The 21,003-nt window shown below is 43.0% G+C and overlaps 2 protein-coding genes across 2 annotated transcripts in view; one reads left to right on the top strand and one right to left on the bottom strand.

Moving 5' to 3' along the window:
• Window positions 1–871: 871 nt before the first annotated feature.
• Mrpl19 (mitochondrial ribosomal protein L19) lies at window positions 872–5,959 on the top strand. Its single transcript, XM_005364703.3, has 5 exons — window positions 872–1,103; window positions 3,515–3,633; window positions 3,812–3,946; window positions 5,264–5,445; window positions 5,559–5,959. The coding sequence occupies exons 1-5, from the start codon at window positions 883–885 to the stop codon at window positions 5,778–5,780; spliced, it is 879 nt and encodes a 292-aa protein (XP_005364760.1). The 5' UTR covers window positions 872–882; the 3' UTR covers window positions 5,781–5,959.
• Window positions 5,960–9,612: 3,653 nt separating this feature from the next.
• The window catches only part of Gcfc2 (GC-rich sequence DNA-binding factor 2), a 34,702-nt gene continuing 23,311 nt past the window's right edge, over window positions 9,613–21,003 (bottom strand). The window contains exons 12-17 of the mRNA XM_026788001.1: window positions 20,376–20,494; window positions 17,692–17,768; window positions 15,758–15,824; window positions 14,110–14,256; window positions 11,011–11,135; window positions 9,613–10,026 (exon numbers count right to left, since the gene is read on the bottom strand). Of these exons, the coding sequence (XP_026643802.1) occupies window positions 9,879–10,026; window positions 11,011–11,135; window positions 14,110–14,256; window positions 15,758–15,824; window positions 17,692–17,768; window positions 20,376–20,494 (683 nt within the window). The 3' untranslated portion in view covers window positions 9,613–9,878. The remainder of the gene's footprint in view (window positions 10,027–11,010; window positions 11,136–14,109; window positions 14,257–15,757; window positions 15,825–17,691; window positions 17,769–20,375; window positions 20,495–21,003) is intronic.

Raw genomic sequence — 21,003 nt, forward strand, 5'->3', positions numbered from 1 at the left:
ACCAAGCCTGATGGCCTGAATTTGATCACTTTGGTTTCATTTTAACTTGGAGTTAAGGAAAACAAAAATAGAATTTGGGCTGGGGAGACGCACACAAAAGTCTCCCTGAGTTTCCTGCAGGGTGCTTCTTCAAACTGGCACCTAAGCACAGGTGCACGGTCCTACCTTATTAACAGGCACTTCCTGGCAGGACTCGTGTGGGACCGGCTTCATGTTAACACCAAAGGTGCACCTAAATTGATGGACCCACCAATGTATTTAAGGAGTGTTTTACAGCCTTCTTTGTTGTGATATCATGAAAACTTCATGAAATTGTTACCTCATCAGAACATGGATTGATGGGACTTAAATCTATGTTCCTAAGCCATGGTCACTAATACTTGGCTCCAGAATAAACTATCTATTCCCTTTGAGGAGACAGTTGTGTTTTTGCATACAGGCACAGGCAAATAACAAGCGGAAACAAGACTGGAGCGGCGTTCCAGCTGTTAGGATCATTTACTGATGCTTTAGAGGACCCAGGTTCTCAGCACCCATGCGGGGTACCTTCTTACTGCCTGTAACTCCTGCTCCAGGGAACTGGCCTCCATGGGCCCCAACAATCACGCTCACATTCACGAACATACACAAACACACATTCCACACTCACTCACAATGCAAATGAGGTCACAGTATCTAGGCAAAGTACAAATCTGCCTGCCCTTAGGGGAGTGTAACTTTGTAAATTATGGAGAAGAGGACATTATATACTTTTGGCAATACAGTGTCCCCAAACTAGCGGTGATTCACAGGAAAGCAGATTGGTCCCATAGGAGCCACCGTCTGGCCATACCTCGTCGCACTGACTTCTGGGAGCTGTAGTCCTGTATTGCATGTGTCGACATGGCGGCCCCCATGGCAGAAGGCTGTAGGGTGTCCCTGAACCTGGCCCGGAGCTTCCGAACGGCCAGGCCGCGGCTCGCTACAGTCGCGTCTGATGTCTTCTGTGTCCGCACGGGACCGAGCCGGCTTCAGAGCACCGGACCTTCCGAGCCCAGTGGGTTCAAGCCACCTCCGAAACCTGTCATGGTGGACCGGCGCCAAGCCCCGGAGGAGCAGAGAAGGTGAGGCGGCCGCGGCCTAGAGGGCGTGCGCACGCTCGGGCGTCTGCAGCTCCCGGAGCTGCCTGGGCGTTCGCAAGGTTGGATACCTGCTTACCTCGTAGCACTTACTCGAGTTCCGCGTCTGCCCCGTCTAGATCCTGAAGGGACGCAGGCTTGAACTCCCATTCCTCAGTTTTATGTGTTCTAAACTTTTCATCTTAGCTGCACCTGTGAACGTATTTGAGTTGATCTGACGTCCCAAAGCTTTCCTCCTGGGTAGAGTCTGTTGGCTAACGCGGTGAATTTCTGAGCCACCTAGGTTTGCATAGCTAGAGCCTGTTTCAGAACACTCACAACCAAAACAAACCTGACTTTTCATGGGAAAAACTTTGTGCGATTATAGGCTCCGTTAAAGGGGCGTAGCTTGTCCCTGGGCTTAAATATTTTATTTTTTTATTTTTTTATTTTATTATTATTATTTTTTTTTTCGAGACAGGGTTTCTCTGTGGTTTTGGAGCCTGTCCTGGAACTCCCTTTGTAGACCCTATTTTAAATATCCTGTAGTTCTGAATTGAAATCTGCTTGGACTTAGCTAATGATTTAGAAAAAAAAAAATATTTTTCTATGACCACATTATCTCATTGAGGTGGGAAAATAATCTTTCAAAAGCTGACGAGATGGCTAGCCGTTAAGAACACTTGAGGCTCTTCCAGAGGACCCTCAGAGTGGTTCACAACCATCTGCAATTCCAGCTCTTGTGGATCCAGCACCTTCTTTGTGCTCTCTGAGGGAACCAGGCCATGTATGTGATACATATACATACATGCAGGCAAACACTCATAGACATTTAAAAAGAAGTCAGTTTTCAAAAGGTAACAAACAGTATGGCTCAACAGTGGTAAAGGTGTCTCCTGCGCAAGCCTGTCCACCCAGGTCCATCCCTAGAACACAAAGTAGAAGGAAAGACCCTACTCCAAAACTTGTCGTCGCACGCGTACGTGGATGCTATGGTCTGCACCCCACTCCCAGTACAACACATACGTGTGTGTGTGTGTGTGTAGGTTTTGTCTCCCTGTGTAGACAGGCTAGCCGTGAGCTTACAGAGATCTGCCTGCTGCTGCCTACTGAGTGTTCAGATCAAGGTGAGCACCACCGTGCTTGGTGAGAGGTTTGCAGTTGGTGATTTTAATATTTTTTCTCCATACTTACAGCTCAGCAGGAGACCTGTCGCCAAGGCTCTGCAGCCTGAGAGGCACGCAGTGTTTACACTAAACTGTGACAGAATTATAACTAAACAGCAGTAGTAACGTGTCAGTGGTTCATTGTCCGTAAGCTTCAGGTTGTTGTTGTTGTTTTTATCTATATAGATGACAGCAAAGTTACCTAATTTCTATGAAGATTAATTTATGGTACTGAGTTAATCATCTTAAAGGGAACTATTTACTTTGGCTCAGGGTTTCAGCAGTTTTAGTTAACTTTGTGTCATCCTGGCCCTGTCACTTTGGCCCTGCAGTGACACAGTACGGCATGGCAGGAAGTATCAGTTGAGGTAAAGCAAAAGAAGAAACAGAAAGGGGCTGGGTCTCATCCTTGCCTTCAGGGTACATGCCCAGTGACATTGCTGTGGCGTAGTCCTGCTGTTCACTGTAAATATGTATTGCTCTCATTGGTTAACAAAGAGCCTACTGGCTGATGACTGGGCGGGATTTTCGGGGCAGGTAGAATGCTAGAAAGAAGGGCGGTGTCTCGGAGACACCATGAGATGCAGAGCGAGCAGGATGGGAGTACATACATGAGATAAATAAGCCTCGGAGCAGCATATAGATTAATAAAAGTGAGTTAATTTAGGTTACAAGAGCTAGCTAAAAACAAGGCTAAGCTATCGGCCAAGCACTTATAATTAATAGTAAGTCTCTGTGGTTATTTGGGAGCAGGCAGATGGGACAGAAACGTCCGACTACATGACATGTTTTCTCTACTGGGTTGTAATTTTGTTGTTGTTGTTGTTTGTTTGTTTTGCTTGAGACAGTTTCTCTGTGTAGCTTTGGAGCCTGTCCTGGAACTCACTCTGTAAAATGGGCTGTCCTCGAACTCACAGAGATGTACCTGCCTCTGCTTCCCGAGTGCAATTCTTAAAGCTTTCTAACCCCAGTGACTGCACAGGCTGGCAGCTAAGCTCTTAGCAAATGTGCCTTCTTGGACAATTAAGGTCCAGACTGTGGGGGTCTAGATGTTTTATAAGCTTTTAAGCACAATGCCTGATGGGTACTCGGGAATGCTGAGAGTTCAGCTTTAGAAACAACATGATTCCTTATTTAAATGGAATACATCAACATTATAACCTTTCATTCCTTTGTAAACCAGTTTCCCCACTCCAGCCCCTTATATTGGCCCAAATTACCTTCTCATTTTTAAAATGCCTTCCTTTATAGGTTCCTGAGTCCTGAATTCATTCCTCCAAGGGGCAGAACAAACCCTCTGAAATTTCAGCTAGAACGAAAAGATATGCTTGACAGGAGAAAGGTGCTTCACATCCCAGAGTTCTATGTCGGTGAGTGAGGTCCGGTGTCCGTCAGCAGGTGTGGGGGATAGTTCTCTTTGCATAAAGATTATTCTCCAGTTATCTGGGTTTTGCCATTAGTTATTTATTTCTAACATACTAAGTTGTAGGCCTTATGTGTTCATTCCTGCATCTCATGCCTGAGCTTGCTTCTCTTCTGACCCTGTAGGAAGCATACTGCGTGTCACCACAGCCGACCCATATGCCAGTGGAAAAACCAGCCAGTTCCTGGGGATTTGCATCCAGCGGTCGGGAAAAGGGCTTGGGGCTACTTTTACCCTTAGAAACACGATTGAAGGACAAGGTATATTTCTTCTTGTGCTTCCAGAATGTGAAAGTGGGTTTTCCCCAAGAGATAACATGTGCTTTGCAGTGGATAGAGATTTGTGTTACTGTTTAATGGACTGTTGGAGGATCCACTTTCTTTTGAAAGCTTCTTTTTATTATATGGACAACACCTGTTAGGACTAGACTTTCTGGGCTGGGCATGGTCACATTTGCCTGTTTTTGTAGCACAAGGAATATGCTGAGGCAGGAGGATATCTTTTAATTCAAAACCAGGTTGGACTACATAGTGAGACCCTGCCTGTATAAACATGGCATCTTCAAGAGTGGAGACAGTGAATGAGGCAGTGAGGGAAGACTCCTTTTGCTTTATTAGCAGTGTGTGTGAGACAGGGTCTTCCCATGTAGGCCACAAGTGACCAGGGTTTTGCTATATGGAGCTGGTTGACCTCAAACTTGAAGCAATCCTCCAGTCTCTTGCCCTCTGAACATTGAGATTACAGGATTAGGGATGTGAGTCTTCACATTTAGCAGGATCCTCCTTTTCCCAGAGTCCTCTGGGACAGAGGATGGTGTCCTTAGGAGTTTGCTTCTGTCATGACACAGCTGCTGTACTCAGCACTGCACTCTGGATTCAGAAGCAATCATACATGCCATGACCAGCACAGTAGAGGAACAAATAGTGAAGTTCTAGAAAGATCAAGAATTGAAATGGCAAGTGAGAGTGTTTACTCTTCCTAGTGCACCTCAGGGTTCTCAGGCATGAAGTTGTCAGAGAACTGCCTCTGCGAGAGGAGCCCTTCAGGGTGAGTTTTGGAGGGGTCACGCTCAAAACAGTGTCTTGTTCACCAAGTAGAGGGCCCTGCCTAGTGTTCTAGTTTAGCCTCTGTTGCTGCCATAATACACTCCTGTCCAAAAGATACTTAGGGGAAGAGAGTTTATTTCAGCTTACACGTTCAGGTCACAGCTCTAGTGGAACTGAGACAGAACCATAGAAGAATGCCATTCGCTGGCCCACTTCTAAGCTCATGGTTCCCCAACTCTTCATCCAGCCTAGGACCACCTGTGCAGGGATGGTAGCTCCCATGGGGGACTAGCTGGCCATGAAGACAGTGATCCACCGGCGTACCTGTAGGCCAATCTGAGACTTACACGACATCGTTCAATTTTCACTTTTTAATTTAAATGGGATTTGGTTTGTTTTGCTTTAGTAATCTCCAGTTTAGAAATTTTATGTGTTTGTTCCATGTCCCACTTGCTAGCTTCAAAGTACATGACTGTACTATGAAGTATTGCAGGAGTCTGGACTTAGGTGGTAAGCATGTTCCCTTTTTAGGTGTGGAGCTTTGCTTTGAATTGTATAATCCTCGAATCCACGAGATCCAGGTGGTGAAGTTGGAGAAGCGGCTGGACGACAGCCTGCTGTATTTACGGGACGCCCTCCCTGAGTTCAGCACCTTTGATGTTAACATGAAGCCGGTCCCACACGAGTCCTGCCAGGAAGTGCCTGTTAACAAGGTAGGACCGTGCACCTGTGCTTAGGTGCCAGTTTGAAGAAGCACCCTGCAGAAAACTCAGGGAGACTTTTGTGTGCATCTCCCCAGCCCAAATTCTATTTTTGTTTTCCTTAGCTCCAAGTTAAAATGAAGCCAAAGCCGTGGTCCAAACGCTGGGAACGTCCATACTTCAACATTAAAGGGATCAGATTTGATCTTGCTTTAACTGAGGAGCAAATGAAAGAAGCCCAGAAGTGGAGCCAGCCATGGCTTGAGTTTGATATGATGAGAGAATATGACACTTCAAAAATCGAAGCTGCATTATGGGAAGAAATAGAAGCATCAAAGAAGTCTTGATCTTGGGAATGGTGAGGTGGCTGCTCGGGCCTGATGACCCGAGTTCAGTTATGGAGCCTGGAGTGGAAGGAGAGAACTGATTTCTCAAAGTTGCCCTTTGTCTTCTACATGCACACCCTGGCATGTGTGGACCCAACTTGTATACACATGTAAAAATAAATTTTTCTTTTAAGCCCTTGTTCTGAGGATGCCTTTAGTTAACTGCAGGTGTATTAGCTCAGGATTTGGTTTGAAAGCCATTATGTGCTTTGTAAGAACTTAGCTATTAAATGAAAGAGCACTCCTCACCTTATCAGTACCTAGCATAAAATCTGCACATCAGTTTATGGCGCCACAATGAGAAATCACCCAACATTCCTTCCCCTTCTGGAGCCAGTGGAGTCAATGTCACCAAAATGAGACATACTGGGATGTGAGCAAGGGGAGTAAATTGGGAGTTAAGTGTAATAGGTGCTGTAGAGGTGGATCAGTAAGAGCACTTGCTCTTGCAGAGGACCCGAGTTCAGTTCCCAGCACCCGGTCTGTATTGTATGTACATGGGTGTCCAGAGACCAGAAGGAATCAGATTCTCAGGAACTGGAGTTGCAGCTGCTATGACCCACCTGACATGGATGCTGGCAAACTGAACTCTCAGTCACTAGCCACCTCTCCAGCCCTACACAGAATATTAAATGCCTTGTTGACAGGCTCATTAGGTAGAAAAGGGGGCTGTTTTCCTGTGGAAGTTTCAAGGAGAAGGTGTAGTCTGAGTTGTCATCTGGATTCATTTCCCCCTCAGAGTTTACAGAAACCATTCGTGAGAATTCCGTAGGTCAAGTCTAAGTCAATTCTGCTCAACAGAAGACACCCCAGAACACCTGGGAGGCCACAGTGTGGACTGGGTGGTGAGTGTCCAGCAGGAAGTTGGTCAGAGAGTGTATTTTTCTTACTTTCTGCATGAGTCAAGCCCTAGGGGGTCAAAACTGTGGGGACAGGAGTGTACTTGGTAATCCATCATGGGTTGGGAAGCTGGAATGCATCAGAGTAAAGGCTAGCCCACCTGTAACATCACAAGAGCTAGCCTGGATCTTGGTGTCTCCATCAGTGAGTCAGTGCCCAGACCTGCCCTCTGGAGCCGCTCATCTCGGGGTGGCTTTTCTGGTGAGCATTTCATGCAGTCCTTGTTTCGTCTTCCTGGCTACCTCCTATAGATGGAGCGGAACTTTACTACCTTCAGAGAAGATGTGCACTGACCTCCATGGCATACATGGTGTGCCTCTCGTGTTCTTGAGTCCTTTCCCTCATGTGGCCATTTTACTCCTGAAAGTGATGATCTGACCTGTACTGTCAATCTGCTTTCTGTTTCCTTGTTACAATTCTGGTATTAGCGCTTTAGTGCCATGTTGAGAAACAGTCATTCTGGCTTCTGCTCCTTATGACTTCAAAGTGTGTAGTTTTAAGTCTTCACGGTAATGAAATGATAGCATTGTACCTTGGTGCTTGTATATTTGTATCCACATTTTGGGGTTAACCTTTCAATGCAGTGACTCATGTTCTGGGAAACTTGGCAGTTGTTGCTTTTCTCTCATCTTTCTGGAACTGTTATTTGGAGTTTAGATACCCAGTAACCTCTTCCTTCCTTCCTTAAGTGACTATGGGTGCTGGGACCCAAACTCTGCTGAGCTTCTCCCGTCTCTGCCTGAGTCACATCTCTCATTTTCCCGGGTCTCTGTTTTAGAGTTTCCAGTTAGATCTGTGACTTGTCTGTTTGTGTGTTGTGGGTGGGTAGAAAAATGAGGTGGAACTAAGGCTCACTCAGCTGGTTCTGTCAGTACTGGTCTGTGGATTCTCTATTGAGTACCAGCCCTAGGTTGTGCACCTGCATGTTATTTCCCTTACCTGTTTCAGTGCTGACATTACATTTATGAGTCAGTGTAAGGAGAATAAAATCTACCCCAAGTTAGTTTTCTAATTCATGAACATGGTCTCTCTCTCCCCAGTTTTTCTTGCCAGGTGTGGTGACACGGCCTGCAATCCGAGGTCTTGGGAGGCAGAAGGGTCCCAAGATCAGTGTCACTAACACCTCAGAATGAGACCCAGTCTCCAGAGAATGGAACAGGACCAGCTGAGATAAAGAATGAAAGGTGTGTCAGGGTCTCCTATAGTCCCAGCTGCCTACGAGTCTGTGAGCAAATCACCAGATGAGTGTCTGCCCTGCTGTGTCAGTGCATCCAGCCAGGCTGGCTTCACAGCATGTTTCAATTCCAGTGTTTCAGAGTGTCTGCCCAGGTTAGACCAATGAGAGTATATGTACCCACATCTGTCTCTAAAAAATCCAAAGCCAGAGAACAGCTTCCAAAAGTCCACTGGAACAGTTAAAAAACTAGAAAATTCAAGCCGGGCAGTGGTGGTGCACGCCTTTGACCCCAGCACTTGGGAGGCAGAGGCAGGTGGATCTCTGAGTTTGAGGCCAGCCTGGTCTACAGAGCTAGTTCCAGGATAGGCTCCAAAGCTACAGAGAAACCCTATCTCAAAAAAATGACAATAACAACAAAACCCTGGAAAATTTAATGTAATAAAGTCTTTGCCATTTATATACAAAACTTTCTGTACACATACACACATGCTTTTGTAATGAGCAGCTGTCTAAAACGACATTAACATGAGCTGAGGATTCAGCATTGTTTGGGCTGTCTATGTGGGATTCTGTTTGTGCAGTTTGCATAACAGTTTTAACATCTTCACGTAGAGAACCACAAGCTTTCACTGCTACAGCGATAGCATGTCAGCTGTTCACATTACATGCAGCCTTGAAAGTATGGCTTCCAAGTATGTAAACGTGGGCCAGAGTCACATCTTACAATATAACCAACATTTTCCAACTACCTTTAGGGCAATAATTTATACACAGGGTCATCACTGAGTAGCTTAACAGACTTAACACAAATAAAATGATTTTGCAAAAAATTCCTAATTTCTTAACTACCTTGCCTTAGACTTCCTTAATACGACAAATACATTTCTGTATTTAAAATTACAGTGGCCTTCTTAATTCTACCGTGAATGATAACAAAACAAAAAAGCCTAACTTGCTACCAAGTGATAACTACATTATCAAAAAAACCTTAAAATTCAAAGAAAAATGTTGTTTTCTGATAAATTATTGCCAGAGGACAGGCAAAAGATCAATATTATTTTTAATATGGAAGTACAATGTCTCTAGAAAAAGATGGATATAGTTCACAAAGAATTACAGATGACCCAAACCAATATGTCTTCCTTCTTCAACAGGGGCTGGAGGAACAACTTAGTGGTTAAGATCTCTTCCTGAGGGCCTGGGTTTAACTCCCAGCAACTCTATCAGGTGGGCCGCGATCCCCTGGACCCTAGTTCCAGAGAGTCTGATGCCCTCTGGCCTTTTCTGGTCTCTGCATGGAAGTGGTCTACATAAAGTCACCCAGGTGTATACATAACCACACATATAAAAATAAACCTTTTTAAAAAAAGTTTTTTTCCCTAACAAATTAACAATGAATTAAAAATCTGGAGACTCACTAACACTGAGTTCATATAATCAACTAGTACAGATTTTGAAAGAACAATTTGTTATAAAAATGTGTTAACCATCTCATAATTAAGCAGTTCATCCTAAGATTTCCTCATTAGCTGATTTGTAAACAGTGGGAGTTTTAAAAGCTGGCTGGGTGGTGGTGGCACACCTTTTTAATCCCAGCACTCAGGAGGCAAAGGCAGGTGGATCTCTGTGAGTTCAGGGCCAGCCTGGTCTAGAAGAGCTAGTTCTAGGACAGGTTCCAAAGCAACAGACAGAGAAACCCTGTCTCGAACCCCCCCACCCCCCAAAAAAAGGGATGCCAAAGCTGACAATGGGTTTAACTCTGGACATGCTTCTGTGTACCCGATTTCTTCAACTCCTCAGCCAGCTGCTGCTGTGCAGGTAGCGCCCTCGGTCACACAGCGCCAGGAACGACGGCCTCCAGGACACTGCGGCAGGCACTGCGGCGGGCACTGCGGCAGACACTGCGGCGGGCACTGCGGCGGGCACTGCGGCGGGCAGAGGACGAAGGGCACTGTGCACAGGAGTGGAACTGAGCACTCTCATCAGTGACTCTCAGCACCTCCCACAGTGCACTCAAACGCCTGTAACTGGGGGTGTGGGGGCTCCAGGTGATATTCTTCTATAAGGGATTCGGCTTGACTCAAAGCTTTTACCTTCATCAGGATAAGAATTATTTCATTGACTTCATTCCTAAAAAGCAAAACCAAAAAGTGTTGACTCCCTGCTAATGAAGTAGAGCCTACAGGTGTATGAGTGGTAGAAAGTCTTTAGTGCAGTGGGCCCTAAGCTTGATCCTTAGCACAAAACATAAGATGAAATAAAATGATCAAAGAGATGAATTTAGAAGAAAAAGTGTTGTAACGTGAAGGGAGTCACAGTGGACTCAGTACTATCAGTACCTGAAACAGGAGCTCCCCTAAGTCAGTATCTAAAGTCTGTTACATCACTGGGTGAAGTGCTGGTTAATCCTAAGGCACAGTGACACTAGCTATCATGCTACACAGAAACATGTTACATGCTTTGCTGCTGGCGTGAACAAATGTGTGCTCATAGCTCCATAAAAGCACAGCACATACAGCTGTGCATATTACACCATACTCGATGCCGACTACACTAACCATTTCTGTATTCGCCACATAGACACATGTGCATTACGGCATGTCGGTGGCGGCCTGTATCATATCTATTTGCATGAGCAATGAGCATACTGTAGTACCAGCACAGACAAAACAGCCCAATGGTGGATTTCTTAGACTGGCCCCAGCTTCATACACCTCATGATTGTAATTGCAAAGCCCCAATAGAGTATCCTGGAAAATCTGAATGTGACTGGCAATAAAAAGCAGAAAACAAGCAAGCCTGCTAATCAGGGTCTCCACAGTGCGGTGCTGTTAGCTTCTACAGCCAGGATACTGCCAGTTGGTGGAGCAGTCACACCAAGACTTCATCAATACTACAGAAGGATTCTAGGCATGTGCCACAATGCCTGGTTTATGAGTTCTTGGATTGAACCCAGGGCTTTGTGCTGTTAGGTAAATACTATGCCAGTCTAGTTACATCTGTAAATCCAGATGTTAAAAGTTATAGTAAAAGCACAAATCTTCCTTAAAATTGCTGAAAGCATTCAAAATCCTTGAACTATGCTTTGGAGGTGAAAGATTAAATGAACATTACCTGAATTCACTTGTGGATAATTTACGTGCAGACCGCAACAAAAACTGAATGAAGTTTTCTAGTTGGGGAATCGATGTCCTCATAGCAGAGTTCTCAAACCATTTCTCTGGTAGACAGGCTGCTATCTGTCAAGACACATGGCAGGCTTAAAGCACAAGAGCAAAGAAAGTTTGAGATTTCCCTTTCCTGTGTCAAAGGTGATATAGCTTCAGAGAGGGCTCAGTGGGTAGCAGCACTGGCTGTTCTTCCAGAGGACCCAAGTTTGATTCCTGTAGCCTACATGATAGCTCCCAACCATCTGTAACTCCAGTTCCAAGAGATTTGATGTCCCCTTCTGACCTCAGGTACTGCAATCACACAGTACAAATATATAAGCAGGCAAAACATCCATATATACAAGATAACTGAAATGGAAAAAAAGTCACTTGATTAAAAAAATTCTTCATTGCTAAAAGCTTAAAGCAGATGGAATCTGCTCTGTGCATTGTTTAGCAATGCTTATAATTCCACATACACAAACATTCAAGAGAAGAAATCAACAGGTGACTGTAAATATGTTAAATGGAAGGAAAGGAATGACAATTCGTCCTATACCAGTGCGCCTTCTATGTCCATAGAGGCCAAAGAGATCACTGTAGTGCACATGAGACAAAACAAACAAGCAAAAAAAAAAAAAAGCCTTTTCTAAAAATAACAATTGGGAAAGTCAGAAAAATGTTGAAAGAAAAATTCGTTCCTCATAGCAACAAGAAGGAAAAGGAAAAGAAGAGGGGGAAATACAGAGTTTCTAGACAGTCGAGCAGGCCATGCTATCACTGGTAACATCAAGACCAGGATCTGGAGAAAGAAAGCAAAAGCACCTCTGTAATGGAATACAGATTCTGGAAAGTATCTTATAAAAGAGAGCTGGTGCCCGCCTTAAAACAGTTGTAAAAAATGGTGAAAATGGTGGTAGGCATCTGTAATTCTAGCATCTGAGAGGACCAAGGTAGAAAGGGATTTGAGTCCAAAGCCAGCCAGCCTTGGTAGCAGACAGATCCTGTCTCAAAACAATGACAGGACTGGGTGTTGCTGAATGTGTAGGTGGCAGAGTAGGTGTTTAAAGCATCTGAGGCCTCAAGTCCAGACTTAGCAGCAGCATCAACAAACGCAATATAAAGTAAAGGCTAGAAAAAAAAGACTATTATTAATTATTGAGAAAAAATGCAGATGTGGGACTGCAGAAGACAGAGACATGGAAGAGCTGCTTGTCAAACTACCTGTCTTTAAAAGTTTTGGAACCTGTCTTCACTAGATTGGAACTGTCATTTGTATGTGCTTTCCGGTGCTTTGCTATTTTACGTGTGTCTGGAAGTTCTCATGGAGCCAGCAAGCCTGTCCATGTATGAGGTGAGACCGTTCTGTTGACCCGTGGTCTGCTTCTCAAACCTGCTGTAGAAGTTGTGTAAACACACTTCTCCTTCACTACTTTTGAGATGACTTTGCAGTCAACTTGAGAACATTCCACACAGAGAATGATTTAAATTTAAGAACTATAAGGATGGGATTATGGTTGTGCTACCAAGCCTGGCTTCCTAAGCACCGTTTAATACCATGACGTTTACCTTACGGGCAGATCAAATGTTTTGGAGACATTTGAGCATTGTAGTGTTTTGAATAAAAACAGCCTCCCTAGGTCCACATATTTGAAAATTTGAACACTTGGTCCCCCAGTTCATGGCGCTGCTTAGGGAGGTTAGAGAACCTGTGTGTGTGGGGGGGTGGAGCCTTACTGGAAGAAGTCTGTCACTGGTGGGGCTGAAAATGTGATCTCAGCATTCTGCTGTCAGGCCTTCCCCTCCATTACAGACTCTCCCTCTGAAACTACAGCCCAAACACACTCGCTCTTCTTTAAGTCTCCTTTGGTCATGGTGTTTTATCACAACAACACAAAAATAACTGATGCAGGTAGTTTGGGCTACCTTCAGTAAATAATGCTATAATGTTCTTTGTACTTAAAATCTATATGTTCAACTCTGATTTTGTCCTAGCATAAATTCTTAGAAGTCAATGTTTAAAGCTTTCAACATTGCCCTGAAGAGCTGTGTTCTCTTGACAGTGGAATCCGTTTTCCAGAACTATTACACTGGACACTACAGGCCACAAGGCTTCTACAGCCCAAGAATGGTAGCAGCCCAGGCTTACATCACAACTGGGATTTTAGTGAAATAGTAACAGCAAAGCCCCACTGTTCTGCACTGCTGGCTGTACAAGCATCTTTGCAGTACACTGACTAGCAGTTCTGGTGGTGCTGTCACTCTTTGCCACATTGTTTGCAGGTTGTTTTTCCATACCCATATGTGGTGATTTGACTTGTATATTTTGGGGCCACTTCCAGACTTTTTAAATTTGATGTAGAGTTTAATCTTATGTGTTATAGCTGCTTTCCTAATTTCTAACCTAGTTCTTTAACTCTTTTTAGTTTTCCTTCTTCCTTTTCTCCCTGCCTCCCTTCTGTCTTAGTTTGTCTTGAACTCACGATCTTCCTGCTTGAGCCCCTGAAGTACTGAGATACGGAGTGTGCAAACCGTACTTGGCTCCTGGCATCATCAATTTCTTCCACCACTGTTGTTTCAAACCAGAATACTGATTCTTAAATATGAAAGTAGCTGCTGGGTTTTGCTGTTAACTGATTTGTTTACTCATGTGCAATCTCCAAAATTTAATTATATGGTTGTAATATAGATTTCAATAACTAAATCTTTAAAGATTCATTCATGTCTTCGTATGTTTATGTACAAGTTCCTGAAGAGGCCAGAAGAGGGCACTGGATTCCCCATCAGTGCTGAAGCTACAGGTGTTATGAGCTGCCCATGTTGGAACTATGAACTAAACTAAAGAGCAGTATGCAGTCTTAATCACTGAGACATCTCTCCAATCCTACTACTTAAATCTCTGCTGTTACTGTTTTGAGAGGGTCTAACCTTGTAGTCCAGGCTGACCTGGAACTTGCAATACTTATACCTCAGTTTTTCTAATGATGGGACTAGAGATATAAGTCACCACACTGAAAATTATAGACATTAATGACACAATTAGAATTGACTCTATATAGCTTACCTGGCTGCACTTTTTAACAGCATCTGGTCCAGGGAAGGCATGAGTAAGAGCAATAATAAGATAGCGATTCAGCAGCTTCCCTAGTCCTAGATCTTGCAAGGTGTCATCTGGGAGAAGTCCATTCCAAAGAAGAATATTGCGGAAGAGCTAAAAGAAATACCAAGTAATTATATGTGTCTGCCCTAAAAGCTGTAATGGTAGATGAACAACTGGTCCAGCTCCCTTACTCTCACTAGTTGGCCCTGTTGTAAATGTCAGCTTTGGAACAAAGAACATTCTCAAGTAAATACCCGATCCTCACCTCCATGTATTTGCTCATCCTACTTCTATTATTAGGGTAACCGAACCCAATATACATCAAAAACTCCACTGCAGCCCCTCTAGATCAGTGCCCCACTGTAACCTATCTTCTTATTGTCTGCGGCCACTAAGTCTAAGAGTGCAGTTTACCAGGATCAGAAAGCAATGCCAAGGCTAGTGCTGGTATTAACATGTGCTTCGAGGAAGCCTGGCAATGCCAAGAACCTCGTAGCTGACAGTAAAACAAGACAACCTAAGAGTTTCCTGATAACAGGTTAAGTGCCTCATAATAAGATCTTCAATGAATACATGTTGCATTTGGAGGGCTGAATTCAAGTTTCTGTGAATTGTGAGAAATCTGTGTCTTCTAGTATTCTGAGTGCTGAATGACATCTGGGCTAATAACATGCCACACTTCACACTGTCATTGTCATCTCTGCCTGTCCTGGAAAGCATCTTCCCTGGTCTGGCCAGGACACACATTCACTCTCTGCACTGAAACTGTTCCTGCTAAGGACATTTATGTCCTTCTAATTTCTCAAACACAATGGACATTTATTACCCCCTAGTTCTTTATCATGGCATTTAATACTCATTTTCATTCTTTAGCTCCTTGAGGCACAAAGGTTCACAATTCATTATAAGGTGCATCTAAAGACCCCACCCCCACTCCATTCCCCATCCTAGTCTTTTCAAAACTTGTCAATCATGGCCAAATACTGCCTATGCATAACTACTGTCAAATTCTCAGCTGTGGCCTAACCCCTGGAACAGGGACGTCTCCACAGTTCTGTGTGTTTTTAATACATCCAAAGGAGATTTCGGTCTCCCCCAAGCCTGTATCTCCTACATGTTAAGAATAGTATAACACCAGGTGCCAACATCAGCTGTGATACGTCTTATGTTCCTCACATGTCAGCTGTGGCATCGTTCTGATGCTTCACCTGAAACATCACTGGAACTGATCTCCACTAACTCGACTGTGGCTTTAACTTTAGCTTTTCAATCAAGGGTAGCCTGAGATTAAATTCAACCCAGTGTTTCTTTTGTAGGGTCCATGAGACAGAAACTGCTTTTACATTTTTAAAGGACCTTTAGAAATATTAAAAAGTAAATCAGAATAAGGCTGGGCATGGTAGCACATGCCTTTAATTCCAGTACACAGGAGGCAGAGACAGGAAGGCAGCCTGATCTCCATAGCAAAGACCAGGAGAGCCAGGACTACATAGTGAGACTGTGTCTCAAAACTATTAGTGCTTTTGTACTGTAGTAGCAGAGTGGACTTCAACACATATGTATGGATGCAAAGATTAACAGAGGTATATTTTAAAGACAGTACTCTGCTTACCTTTAGAGCCCCCCAGAACTGCCTTTCTTGGAACTTTGAATGTGGTGACATCTTTCCTTCTTCGGAACTAATTTGAAACAAATGAGGAGGAGGAGAAGGAAAGGAAAAAGAGAAGATATAAAGGACCATTATTCTTTCAGAATAAAACTGCAAAAAAAAAAAAATAGAACTTTTTGTTGTTTGTTGTGTTTTGAATTCTGTGTATATCTGTATGTCTGTGTATGGTTTGTGCACAGGAATGCATTGCCTGCAGAGGCTAGAAGAGGCCACTGGAGTCCCTGGAACTGGAGTTACAGGCAGTTGTGAGCTGCCCAACCTGGATGCTGGGAGTCAAACTCCAGTCAGCTCTGGAAGAGCATTATACTCTTAACCACCAAGTGATCTCTCTGTTCCCTTTTTGTTTATTTTTAACTAAACAACTTAAATGAAAAATTAATCAGGGCACTCTGGTGGTATCTACCAAGAATTATAAATGCATCCACACTCAACCAACAATGAGTTTCTGCAAGTGTGTCTTGTAGCTATAACTGCCCGAGCACAGAACCGTGTATCTGCCCATTTGTTTATAACCTCGCTGTTGGTAAGATTATCACTCACATGCTGCTCAGTTATAGAAAACCTACATGCCTACTGTGCATTGAGAAAGGAACAAAACTGCTTGTACCTGCTTATAATATACTTCATCTCATATAGAATGAGGGGGAAACAAAGTTATAGCATATATAAGATAAATGGCAAAAATCTGCAGTCAAAAGTCAGAGTAAAAGTAAGTATATCTCATTTAGGGGAACTGGAGAAATAGTCCAGCAGTTAAGAGCACTTGCTGTTCCTGCAGAGGACCGGGTCAGTTTCTAGCACCCACAGTTGTGTGGTTCACAACTGCCTGTAATTCCAGCTCCAGGGGATCCAATGCTCTCTTTTGACCTCTTCTGGCAACTAAACACACATATACACATATATACACACAGGCAAATGTTCACAATATATAAATCTTAAAAACAAAACACCTTCTCATTTTAAAGATACACTTGATTTTAGCCAAAAGATTCAAGCAATTGTCTTACATATGAATAAACCACAAGCATAATTTGAACTATGTGACTATATTAGTTACCTAAAACAGCACAAAACCAGAACTTACTGGGGCATAATTTTTATTTGCAGATATCTCTTCCTGACTCAGATAAACCAGGATCACCAAGTTTCCCCCTCCTAACTTCCATCGTGGGAGTATTATTGGGTAGCTAGAGTTCACAAATCACTACTAAGAAGGTTTTCTTGGCAAGTTATGACCATAAATCAAGCCCCGTGTTTCCTAAGATGAACAGATGTACAGAGGCTGTGCTATGCATCCTCTGTACACTGCACTGCTCTGTTCTGAACAGTATCTTCATCATCCTGCTGTCCTGTGGGGGTAGCTATTGATTTCTCCCGCCTTGTACTGATGATAATGACAGCAAGGACCCAAGGTCAAACAACCCAGAATGGTGGAGCTAAGCACCACTAACTTCTCTAGGTTACAACCTCCTGATTCTAGGGTAAATTTAAACACAGGAAACACTCAAATACACAATGTCCAAATGTTAAGTATCATACATATGTGGGGCACATGACTTAGAGAAATACTTGCTGAAATCTCGGTTTGCATCTTAGTAAGTAAGTGTTTTAGCTCTAGAAAAGACTAAAGTGATTTTTGCATTACATCCTACAAATTTGTGTTCTCTAAGGGCTAGATAGGATGGCACATGCCTCTAATTCCAGCATTTGGGAGGTGAGGGCAGGAGCACACACATAATGTTGAGGAATTCAAGATTATTCTCAACTTTGTAGAAAGTTCAGGAACAGCCTGAGCTATATCTGGCTGTGTCTTACATGACCCTATTCCTCCTCAAAGAAAAGCTATTTCCAACAGTATAAAAATTAAGAGCTCTTACCTCTTAGGATATAGAGGAATAAAAACATCATCTTCTATTGACTTCTTAATTCTTTCAGCAACAGATTTAAGTAAATCCTATTTAAAAATTTGGAAAGCATCAGCAAGCCATAATTGGAAATATAGTAACCAAATCAGGAAATTTTAATGGTGTGAATTGTTCTGCAGGCACAACACTGTTACAACACTGTAGGAACTTGGAAGATGCATGTGGTTGTCGGTGAATCACTTTCACGCACAAACTAGTTAGTATTAGACACTCGATGGTTTCCTATTAGGGGGTACATTATGCTTAATGATGCTATAAAATACCTAGCAGAAGTCTCCTAATTTATACAGAATATATACACTAAAATGGAATTGCTGGAATATAGCTCATGACCTTGTATTCAGCGTTGTACAATGATAACTAGGATGGTAGTATCTGGAGATCATAGGGCCTAGGGGCATCCTCCCCACTAGGGTCTAGCCAACTGATGTGGTATCAAACTGCAGCTTAAATATTTATGTTATCCACAGACAACTGCTACTCATCCTTAACCAGAAGATCTGTCTTTGCAGTAAATGGAGGTGAATGCCCCAAATAGGACATTATACCCCTCCCTTTAGTGCAAAAGAAATGCTGCAGAAGAGAGAATGGAAAGAATGTATGAGCAGAAGACAGGGAGAAGAGATATGAAATGCTATCTTCAGGAAATGGCACAGCCATGGCAAACACGAGATCTGAGCGCAGTGGCTGTCTATCTGTGTAAGCCTGGGATGTCAAGAGCCAATCATGGACTGGGGAGATCATGGGGTGCTATCCCTCCCTGGTGAACTACTGATGGATTCTGGAGGAGGGATAGTTATTGGAGTCTATCAGGCTGCAATACAGTTCCAAACCCATGGCCACACACAGTCCTGGTTAGAATCAGAGGGTCACAAAACAAAACAAAAGGATGTAGACATAGGAAGGGAGCCGTGGGAGGAAAGGATGGCAGAGGCAGAAGGGAGATGAGAGAGCTGGGGTAAGAGTAGACGGTGTATTATGTACACATGAAACTGTCAAAGAACAAATTTAATCAGTAAAGAGAAAAACAAAACAACGAAACTCAATAGTGGAATCCCATCTGTAGTCCGCCTAGCTGTGTCTAAGACATTCCTTTTTCTTTCAAGCTTGGTGGCACACGCCTATAATGCTAACACAAGATATGCAGATCTCTGTGACTCCAGGCCAGTCAGGGTTACACACCTTCCATCCTTACTGTACTGTTTCCCTGCTTGTTTTTTTTTTCCTTTTCTGTTTCTTTTCTTTTTTTTAACTGTTTGCAAATCTGGGGAGTGCAGCCCCGTTCACTGTACTTTAGTCTCACTTTGAAGAGCAGTGTGGTTTTGGTCAGCTTCCCAAAAAAGACCTCCAAGCTATCTGCCTAAGGTCTTGTTTTTTGTTTGTCTTTTTTAAAAAAAACAACAGGCCCTATTCTTTCCTTCTGATTTCTACAAGCCTTCCATAAAGTGTAGATGCGGATCTTTGTTGGCTTGTCTGTCCTCTGACACAGTAATCCCACTTTGGATAATTCATTTGGTTTGTATACCAATAATTATAAATGAGACAAATATTGAATTCAGTAACTCAACTTAAAGGACATTATATTATATACATCTATTGCATGAAATAGTAGCTAAAGCCTCTGACATCTATATATTTAAACACTCAGATCCACTAGGATAACTGAGAATAAAGGCTGAATGAAAATATCCAGCTCTAATTACTACTACTAAGATGAACAGATGATGGGAGTTTATTTTATTATCAGCAATATTTCTTTTTTTTAAAAATTTATTTATTTATTTATTAAAGATTTCTGCCTCCTCCCCGCCACCGCCTCCCATTTCTCTCTCCCTCCCCCAATCAAGTCCCCCTCCCTCATCAGCCCGAAGAGCAATCAGGGTTCCCTGCCCTGTGGGAAGTCCAAGGACCACCCACCTCCATCCAGGTCTAGTAAGGTGAGCATCCAAACTGCCTAGGCTCCCACAAAGCCAGTACGTGCAGTAGGATCAAAACCCAGTGCCATTGTTCTTGAGTTCTCAGTAGTCCTCATTGTCCGCTATGTTCAGTGAGTCCAGTTTTATCCCAGGCTTTTTCAGACCCAGGCCAGCTGGCCTTGGTGAGTTCCCGATAGAACATCCCCATTGTCTCAGTGTGTGGGTGCACCCCTATCAGCAACATTTCTATAGTGATATGCTGTTCTCATTTTTAGAAAGTCTCCATCTATTGAAAATTGAAATGGCTTACTACCAATAAAAAGATGCAGTATATAGAACATATTAAGCTGCTCTAGACCTTATACCAAGAATATTGCCCATAAATGTACAATTTAAGCAAATGCATTTTTCCACAAAAGCATACTGAACTAAATAAAATTTTATTTCTTTCTCCACTTAATTATAAGTAATATACTTTAAGAGTCCTGTACCAATAGTTATAACAACAAAAACAAAACGCAAATTTTATTTTACTCCAACTTTTAAATACTTTCTATTCTGGCTTAAAAAGAGAGATCACTTTCTAGGTAATATATCCACATATTAAAATATGAGCTTGTATAAATTATTTTATTTTGTGTGATATTGGGGATTGAACTCATGGTTCCATGGTTAGTGATCTACCATTGAGCTAAAACTCAAATCGGCAGAAATCATTACCTGTTTGCTTTTACTAACTTCATTTTCAGAAGCGGAATGTTCAAACACCAGTCTGCAGTGCACTGTTAAACTTCTTGTCTGTGAGGCTGACAGGGGATCCCAAATGAACTCTACAAAATCTGAAACACATGTCAGTGGTTACACAAGTTAGTAGATCATGCTTCTCATCTTTAGCCTACCTGTTCCACTTTTTACTGAGGTTAAAAATCCATGGCCAATCACGACATTTCTGATCTGCACATACTGTCAATTTCTAATCATTACTACTTCCTCTTTGCATACACCCTAATTTCTTTGTCCTTGGGTTTTGCTACACACTTCAGGTTAATCTATAACCCTAGATAAACTCACTTCTCACTAACTGTGCCTGCAATCTGCAGATGAAATGTAGTTTTAAAGAAAGGTATACCAAACTGATCTTCCAAAATTCAAGTGAGCCTCAGTGTCAGCCAGGAATTGCTTGCCCTGGCCTGCTCACTTGCCTGGTTGATTCTCCTGGTTCTCACTTCAGTTGAAGGATCTCTACTTCCTTCTTCTCTCTATCCTCATGAGTATGGATGCAAGTTTGTGTGAATACTTGATTGTGTGTGTGTGTGTGTGTGTGTGTGTGTGTGAGAGAGAGAGAGAG

The sequence above is a fragment of the Microtus ochrogaster genome (assembly GCF_000317375.1).
Source record: "Microtus ochrogaster isolate Prairie Vole_2 chromosome 14 unlocalized genomic scaffold, MicOch1.0 chr14_random_3, whole genome shotgun sequence".
Classification (NCBI taxonomy): Eukaryota; Metazoa; Chordata; class Mammalia; order Rodentia; family Cricetidae; genus Microtus; species Microtus ochrogaster.

Bases quoted from the DNA above. Each gene is read 5' to 3' on its own strand.
- Mrpl19 (XM_005364703.3), top strand. From the start codon at position 883: ATGGCGGCCCCCATGGCAGAAGGCTGTAGGGTGTCCCTGAACCTGGCC. The intron at 3,634-3,811 runs GTGAGTGAGGTC...CTGACCCTGTAG, and splicing joins CATCCCAGAGTTCTATGTCG to GAAGCATACTGCGTGTCACC. The intron at 5,446-5,558 runs GTAGGACCGTGC...TGTTTTCCTTAG, and splicing joins AGGAAGTGCCTGTTAACAAG to CTCCAAGTTAAAATGAAGCC.